This window comes from Galeopterus variegatus, unplaced genomic scaffold, assembly GCF_000696425.1.
Source record: "Galeopterus variegatus unplaced genomic scaffold, G_variegatus-3.0.2 Scaffold1360, whole genome shotgun sequence".
NCBI classification, from domain to species: domain Eukaryota; kingdom Metazoa; phylum Chordata; class Mammalia; order Dermoptera; family Cynocephalidae; genus Galeopterus; species Galeopterus variegatus.
This window is the reverse complement of record NW_007727471.1, coordinates 150,397-158,688: the sequence shown is the minus strand read 5'-3', so window position 1 is coordinate 158,688 and position 8,292 is coordinate 150,397. Positions and strand designations below refer to the sequence as shown.

Sequence of the window (8,292 nt, the reverse complement as noted above, 5' to 3'; positions counted from 1 at the left end):
ACCAGCCCGGTTCTCCCAGAGATTCTGTCCCTCATGTTATAGGTTGGTAGTAAGCGCAGGCCTGAGGGTTGGGGGAGCCCCGATACTAGCAGTGTTCCAGGGGTCGGGGTTTTTTTTTTTTTTTTTTTTCCTTTTTGTCTTTTTTCGTGACCGGCAACGGATCGCAACCCTCAGTGTCGCGCCCGTACCGGACCGGGACCGGCAACGGGATCGCAACCCTCGGTGTTGTGCCCGCAGGTCGCTCAGCCAGTGAGTGGGAACCGGTCTGTATGTGGGATCCGAACCCTCGGCGGGAGCGCCGCCACACTCCCAAGCGGCGCACTGTAGCAGTGCGCCACCGGGCCGGCCCATGGGGGTGGGGTTCGGGGTTTTTGAGGAGCCAGTCGTGCTTTTATAACCCGGAATAGAAATGAAGCCAACCCCTAAGAAGACATTTCACCCTCCTCCCAACTCCAGGCCTTTTGGCTGAGGAGTGACCTGAGCCCTGAAGAAGGGTCCTGGAAGCCTTGGTCAGCTCCAGTTCTGCCCATGGGCCCTGAAGATGAAGATGCAGCAGTGGGACGAGGCCATGAGTGTCCCCTGCACAGGCTCTTCCCTGGCGAGCAGAGTCCTGCTGTCAAGATGGCAGCTGCCCCCTCCTAAGATGTGGCCAGTGTAGAATGTCTCCACCCAAGGGAGGCCCTGCTGGGCTCTGCTTTCTGCCCTAAGTGGGGCACCAGCCGCCTCCCTCCACCAGGCTCCAGCCAGGCCAGGGCCAACCTCACTGTTTCTTCACAGGTTCAACTTCGTGGCCAAGAAGCTGCACCGGCGGCTGCTGCAGCTCGGGGCCAACGCCCTCCTGCCTGCATGCCTGGGCGATGACCAGCATGAGCTAGGGTGAGTCTGCGGGACTTGGTGCCCCCTCCACGCTCCCCCCTCCCACCGGGAGCAGGGTCCACTCAAGCCAGAGTATGTGCCCTCTCCCAGGCCTGATGCCGCCATCGACCCCTGGCTGCAAGACTTGTGGGAGAAGGTGCGGAGGCTGTACCCAACGCCTGTTGACCTCCCTGTGATTCCCCCCGGAGTCCCGTGAGTGTGGGCCTCAGGTCAGCCCCTAAAGGTGTGGCAGCCCCAGCCTGGCCGTGAGGACCTCATCCTGAGTTCCTCCTGGGGTGTGGGTGGGTGGCCCCCTGGAGGGAAGCTGGGGTCTGACGGGTGTGTGCCTTTCATGCAGCTTGCCTCCCAAGTTCACCCTGCAGTTCCTCCAGGAGGCCCCCAGTGCATCCTCTGAGGAACCGCATGGGGCCAACCCAGACCCTCAGGGACCCCCATCAGCGCTGCAGCCCTTCCTGGCACCCATGGTTGCCAACCAGAGGGTCACTGGCCCCTCGCATTTCCAGGATGTTCGGCTGATTGAGTTCGACATCACAGGCTCCAGCCTCAGGTAAGGTGCCCAAGCACAGCCCAAGACACCAAGCAGGCGGCAGGGTCTGCTGGGGTGACAGTGCAGAGGTGTCCTGGGAGCTGCGGAGGGCAGGGTGAGTGCTGGCCGTGGGTCTGGGGCTCTGAGTTGCTGCCGAAGCTGGAGAGTAGGAAGCTCGGCAGGGAGAAGGCCTGGGCTGGGCTGCAGGGGAGCTGGTCTTCGCCCAGGGACCCCTCTGCCCTCCTGGATGTTTACTTCTTTCCTCTGCAGTCTCCCCTGAGCCCCTAGCATCCTCCCCTGAAGTGCATGTCCCCTTCCCCCAAGGCCCCAGGTCCTGCCCACAGTCCCTGCAGCCCTGCTGGCTTCCCACAGCTTTGCTGCCGGCGATGTGGTGCTAATTCAGCCCTCAAACTCAGCTGGCCACGTCCAGAAGTTCTGCCAACTGCTGGGCCTGGACCCTGACCAGTGCTTTGTGCTGCAGCCACGGGAGCCAGGTGAGCCCGAGAGCTGCAGCTGCTCTTGTCCCCACCTGCAGGCTGGGCTGGGCTGCTCTGCCCTCCTCCACCCTGAGGCCCCAGCCCACCCAGGTCCCTTGCTCACTGCTGCAGGTGTCTCCTGCCCCTCAAGGCTGCCCCAGCCCTGCTCTGTGCGGCACCTCGTGTCCCAGTACCTGGACATTGCCAGTGTGCCCCGCCGCTCCTTCTTTGAGCTCCTGGCCTGTCTCTCTCCCCATGAGCTGGAGCGGGAGAAGCTGCTGGAATTCAGCTCTGCCCAAGGCCAGGAGGAGCTCTGTGAGTACTGCAGCCGGCCCCGCAGGAGCATCCTGGAGGTGCTGTGTGACTTCCCGCACACTGCTGGCGCCATCCCCCCAGACTACCTGTTGGACCTCATCCCTGCAATCCGGCCGCGGGCCTTCTCCATCGCCTCCTCTCTGCTGGTAAGGGTGCCGGTGGGCAGCGCCCAGGCTGGCCTTGGGAGAGCTGGGACTGGGGCCATGGGGCTGTGCAAGCAGGGGCTGCCCACTGGCCAAGTCCCATCCCCCATGCCTGGGACTGCCCCTGGGTGAGGTGGGTGGTGCCTGGGGCATGGGGGTGGGTAGCCTCGCCAGGAGGGTACTCACCATCCCCACTGTCCCCTCCCACAGGCATGCCCCTCGCGACTGCAGATCCTCGTGGCTGTGGTGCAGTACCAGACTCGCCTCAAGGAGCCCCGCCGGGGCCTCTGCTCCTCCTGGTTGGCATCCCTGGCTCCTGGGCAAGGTGACCCCTTCTCCCAAGGAGGGGTGGGGGCTGTTGCCAGGGCTCCCTTCCCGCATGCCCTCGTCCAGTGCTGGGCTTGGGCCCCACAGGCTCCTCAGCCTAATATCCTCTTCATGCTGCCTCTCTCCCACAGGAAGACCTGTCCGGGTGCCCCTATGGGTGCAGCCTGGGGGTCTGGCCTTCCCAGAGACGCTGAACACACCTGTGATCATGGTGGGGCCTGGCACTGGCGTGGCCCCCTTCCATGCAGCCATCCAAGAGCGCGTGGCCCAGGGTCAGACGGGTGAGCACCCAAGGATCCCAGAGCAGGGTCATGGCAGGGTTGGCTGGACTGAACTTTGAGGCCAGTGTCCATGCTCAAGGCCACCCTGTGCTTCCCCAGGAAACTTTTTGTTTTTTGGCTGCCGCCGGCGGGACCAGGACTTCTACTGGGAGGCTGAGTGGCGGGACCTGGAGAAAAGGGGCTGCCTGACCCTTGTCACAGCCTTCTCCCAGGAACAGGTGGGTGTGCTCAGGGGCCGTGGGGTGTGGGGAGGGCTGAGATTCAGCCCCCTGCCCGTCCTTCCGCCCTACAGGACCAGAAGGTGTATGTGCAGCACCGGCTCCAGGAGCACGGGCCACTTGTGTGGGAGCTGCTGGACCGACAGGGTGCCTACTTCTACCTGGCAGGGTGAGCATAGGCCGTGGGGTGTGGTGGGAGTGGACCCAGCTCCTCTGGGGGTCCCAGCCTCACTGATCCCTCTGTGGCCTGTTTCTCTAGAAATGCTAAGTACATGCCAGCAGACGTCTCGGAAGCCCTGACCTCCATCTTCCAGGAGGAGGGTGGGCTCTCTGGCCCTGATGCGGCCACCTACCTTGCCAGACTCCAGCGGACACTGCGCTTCCAGACTGAGACATGGGCGTGAGGAGCCACCCTACTGGCCCTACGCCCACCCTGACAGCTGCTCTCCTGGGGGGGGACCCCAAAGAAGGAAGTCCAGAGGGAAGCTCCTGGCAGAGGGCCATCGTCGTCACCTCCTGGCTCTGTCTGACCTCAGAATCCTCATCAGAGCAGGGGTGGGACTTCCAGGCCCTGGCTGGTTGGGAGAACAGCCAGCTCCCTGCACACAGCACACGCGAGTGACCCCTGACCCCACTGCAGCCTCCGCCAGCTGGCTGTCCCTCAGCTTGTCCAGCCCCTCCCCATCCCTACCCAGCCCTGCCACACAGCTCTGTTTCCCCTTCCCCCCAGCTGCTGGTCGGGGGGGTGCCCTGGGCTGTGCCATTCCACACTGGTGCAGTGACCCAGGAAGGCACTGCAGCCTGATGGGTACCAGGGGCCTGCTGATCCCAAGGTGGCACAGGGTCCCTGTGAGGGCCGCACGGCCCCCTTGTCTGTTGGGGGATTCCCAGACACTCCCACTGTTGCCTGCAGGGACCCTGGTGTCCTGAGGAGCATGGGATGAGGCCCAGCCGGTGCAGCGCCTTCCCCTCGTGGTCCCGGAAAAGCCTTGGCAATAAATTGTGGCCTCTGGGTGGCTGCTTCCCACAAGTGCTTTTTTCCTCCCTCCAGCTCTTCCTGGGGGCCTGTAGGCTCACCGCATGTCAGGACCCCTCCTGTGGCATGCACACCTGTGTGCACACACATGCCCTTGCTCAGCCACCTTTGCCTGACCGGTGCTGCCACTTTGATTTCTAACTCTCACGTGGTGAGCGCCTGCTGTTTGCCCACTTCGTACTTAGGGGCTTGGCAGCAGGTCAGCCAAGTTCCGCCCCGCTCTGAGAGGTGTGGGAAGTTGCTGGCCAGGCTGGCATTGCCCCTCCCTTCCCTTCCTGGGAGCCTCGCCCCTGTTCTGGGAGTGGGGAGCCTGCCCAGGAGGCAACGGGGTGGCACTGTCCCACCCCTGGGAGGGGACTTTGGTGCTGGTAGAGAAAATCTTGTTGTTGTTGGGCCAGTCTGCCCGCCCACATTGCCTCCCTGAGTCTGTCGGTCGTCAGTTGCTGACACGGGACTGAATGTGGCTGAGGCCGGGCTCGGGCCAGATCCAGCTGGGACAGTACCGGGTGACCCAGTAGCTGCTGGGAGCTGGCACACGCTGCTGGGGTCCAAGCGAAGTTTACTTCCAGTGGGGCGATCTAGCCTGGAGGAGGTCAGTGCCAGCCTCGGGAGAGCCCTGCCTGGCCCTGAGGGCCACGCTGACCTTCATGTCCCCAGCCACCCCCCTCACAGCCCTGGGTTCCCTGCCCACCTATCCTGACTCCTGCCCCAGGGCCACCACCCCTGAACTGTGCCCCGGGGACCCCCCCTTCAGCCCCTCTAACCCCAGCTCTGGGCCTGCCCGTCCCTTTTGTGCCTCTCTGGGCCCTGAGCACCTGGACCCACTGTGCCAAGTGCTACCAGATGAAGGGGACAACCTTGGGGCTCCCCAGGGTACCAGGACTCCAGACAGTGAGCCCCTACTGGGGGCCATAGCCCTGGACAGTGCCTGGGTCCTGCCAGCAGGGGAGGAGGGGCAGGAGCAGGGGGAGGAGGAGGAATGCCCCATCTGCACGGAGCCCTACGGTCCTGGCCAGCGCCGCCCGGCCCTGCTGAACTGTGGCCACAGCCTGTGCGTGAGCTGCCTACACCGGCTGTTGGGCACGGCTCCCAGTGCTGACCTGGGCCGTGTGCGCTGCCCACTGTGTCGCCAGAAGACGCCCATGCTGGAGTGGGAGATCTGCCGGCTGCAGGAGGAGCTGTTGCAGGCCGATGGGCCCCAGTGCCCACCACCCCCTGCATCCCCTGCACCACCCCACCGCGATCCGGGGCCCTGGGGCTCCCTAGAGCACCGCTACCAGCTGCGCTTCCTGGTGGGGCCTGTGGGTGGCCGGAGCTGCCTGCCCTTCCTGCCCTGCCCACCCTGCCTGGGTGCCTGGCTATGGGCCCTGCGGGAGCGAGGGCCGTGTGCCCGCCGCCTGGCACTGCTGGGGCTGCTAGGGCTGGAGCTGCTGGGGCTCCTGCTTATTTTCACGCCACTCATGCTCCTGGGGCTGCTCTTTATGCTCCTGGACCGCTCTGGCCACTAAGCAGAGCCCAGGACAGCCCTGGACACCAACTGGCCTGGAGGCCCAGAATGGCCCATGTCCCCAAGCCTGGGGGGTATGCGGGCTGATGACCACGCTGAAAACCCAAGGTTGGTCCCAGGGCACTGGCCTTCAATTTAAGACCTGCTGTCACTGAACACAAGACCAGGGCCAGGGACACCCAGGAGCTGACCCAGCCAGAGAATCCACAGCCACCTGCTGCTCAGACACTAGCTGAGCACAAGGACACCGTTTCCCAAGGACAACTGCTGGAGGAGGCTGGCCCAGCAGGAAGGTCTGTGAGCAAGGCCCCATGCGCCTTGTGATGGACGGGTGCCATACCGACCATGGGCTGACGCTGGGCGACACCTCCCTCTCCCGAGGCCAAGCATGGTGGACGTGAACATGAACAGAGATCCAGCAGTGAGTCAGTTGCTTGGAAAGGGCAGGGGCTGCAGGGGTCCCCCAACCCACCCTGTGTTCCAGATAAGGGCCAGTGTGTGTCCTTGAAGGTCAGGGTAGCCAAGGAGAGGCTCCTCAGCCAACCTGAGTCAGGACCAGAGGAGGTGCCCAGAGCAGCCAGGGGGTCAGTACTGACTCTGTACTGTAAGGGAGAACCTGCCCAGGCCTTGGAAACTGAGAGTGCCTGGCCCGAGCCCCAGCTCTGCCTGACTGCCCACACAACCTCACATTGCCAAGCCTGGGGCCTTCGTGTGAAGGATGGGGACATGGGTAGCCCACCTCTCTGGCTTGTCAGTGCCGTGACGAGATAGGGGGCTCCACGCTGAGTGCTGTGCCTGGCACAGGAAATGGCTTTTGATAAACAGCTGCTGCTATTGACACCTTTGTTTTTACTACAGCCGGCATTGTTGGCCATCCTCCCCATCCAGGTGGTCTCTCCTCCATGCCCCCTGCAAAGATCCCTCCTCCATGTACACCCTCCACAATCTCAGCCAGCCTCTGTCCCAAACCCCTACTCAGACTGGCCCAAAGGCCATTCCCACACAACCTTGGAAGATCCAGGCAGGCGCTCAGCACCAGGTGGACACCAGAAGGTGTCAACTGAGTTGTCCTCCCATGCAGCCACCCCACACCATTGGCTGGTGCAGAGGTAACGTCCTCTCTTTGCCCAGCTGGGCTGGTTCTGCACACCGGCTACATTGGCCTGCATGGCACATATAAGCAGCCGCTCTGCACCAGAGTGTGGGGATTTGCAGGCACACACGCTCACAGTCAGGCCTGGCCCTCCTGAGCCACATGCTCACCCAACCTGGCCCTAGTGAACAGAGCAGGCCGACCCTGAGCAGCACTGGGCCTCCCTCTGGCAGCTGCAGGCCATATCCCGTCCAGGCTGCAGCCCTGGGCGCCCACCCTAGCCCAGGCCTGGGTACAGCCCACAGGAGCAAGCTTCAGTCCACGAAACAGGTGCAGACTTTGGCAAAGAGTTTTAATGGCAGAATTGGCTGCAGCAACAATTCCACGCGGGGTAGGGCCAGAAGCCATGATGGGCGAGGAAGGGTCAGTGGGCAACAGAGCAGGGCCGGGTCCCTGAAGAAGCGGTGAACGAGTACCAGCAGGCAGTGGTGGGCAGGCAGGCGCTACATGATGGAACAGGCGGACAGTGGGTTCCTCACGTGGCAGGTGCACGCTGCCCCACAGTACTGCCGAAAAGTCTGGTAGCAGCTGCCCTCAGGCTCGCCCCCCCACTGGCCACCGGATGGGGCAGTCAGCGCCTCGGGGGGCAGGCGGCTCAAGATGGACGTGTTGACAGCCAGTGCAGCCAGGCCATAGTCAGTGAAGAGCACAGTCTCACGGCGGCAGGTGGGACAGGAGATGAACTTGTACTTGGGGCAAGACTCGTAGAGAATCTGCAGGCACTGCTCGCACACGGAGTGAAGGCAAGACAGTACACGGGGCCGCCGCTGGGTGACGTTGTATGTGTGCCCACAGGTGGGGCACTCCAGGGGCTCACCTGCTGCCACTGTCATGGACGAAGTCGCCGATGCTGCAGGGCCAGGCCGAATCACGTACTGATTCACAATGACCTCGTCTGCTGGTGCCACGCGGGGGAAGCCCAGCTCTGCACTACCCTTGCGGGGCCGCCTTGGCAGGGGTGGGGTGTGGGGCGCCCCTTCCAAGGCAGGCATGTCCCCCCCACATGCCTGGTTGACAATGATCTCTGTGTCTGAGGGCCAGGCACGCTTGGGTGCCAGAGTGGGGGTAGGCCGGGGAGCAGGCGGGAAGCAGGGGGCAGCCGTCGATAGCTCAGGGAACTTCTCAGGGTGGACAATCTTCATTGCCTCCATCTTGAGGATGACATGGGGGCCCTTCAGGCAGGACATGAGGAGGCCCGGCCAGCCACTGCCCACCTCGGGTCCAGGGTCAGCGGGCATCCGGCTGTCTCCAGTCAGACTGGACTTGCGGGTGGGCGGGGGCATTGGGTGGGGCTCAGGTGGAGGAGAGGGAGCAGCATCCTGATCCTGCCAGGCCTGATGGGAAGCCCGGCCACCCCGTGGACTCCTAGGGGCAGCCGGTGAGAGCTGGGGGGGCAGGGCCCCTCCCAGTGGCCACAGTGGCTTCTCTGGTCCA

The 8,292-nt window shown here is 63.7% G+C and overlaps 2 protein-coding genes across 3 annotated transcripts in view; one reads left to right on the top strand and one right to left on the bottom strand.

The window, feature by feature from the left end:
• The window catches only part of NDOR1 (NADPH dependent diflavin oxidoreductase 1), a 12,066-nt gene extending 7,888 nt beyond the window's left edge, over positions 1-4,178 (top strand). For both annotated transcript variants that reach the window (XM_008576473.1, XM_008576474.1), the window contains exons 4-13: positions 778-876; positions 967-1,068; positions 1,214-1,423; positions 1,775-1,896; positions 2,011-2,339; positions 2,547-2,661; positions 2,795-2,944; positions 3,044-3,162; positions 3,237-3,331; positions 3,422-4,178. In XM_008576473.1, coding sequence (XP_008574695.1) covers positions 778-876; positions 967-1,068; positions 1,214-1,423; positions 1,775-1,896; positions 2,011-2,339; positions 2,547-2,661; positions 2,795-2,944; positions 3,044-3,162; positions 3,237-3,331; positions 3,422-3,566 — 1,486 coding nt within the window. In that variant the 3' untranslated portion in view covers positions 3,567-4,178. The remainder of the gene's footprint in view (positions 1-777; positions 877-966; positions 1,069-1,213; positions 1,424-1,774; positions 1,897-2,010; positions 2,340-2,546; positions 2,662-2,794; positions 2,945-3,043; positions 3,163-3,236; positions 3,332-3,421) is intronic.
• Positions 4,179-7,129: 2,951 nt separating this feature from the next.
• On the bottom strand, positions 7,130-8,280 carry RNF208 (ring finger protein 208). The gene has a single exon (XM_008576472.1). It carries the CDS (start codon positions 8,139-8,141, stop codon positions 7,302-7,304), a length of 840 nt encoding a protein of 279 aa, XP_008574694.1. The 5' UTR covers positions 8,142-8,280; the 3' UTR covers positions 7,130-7,301.
• Positions 8,281-8,292: the final 12 nt, after the last annotated feature.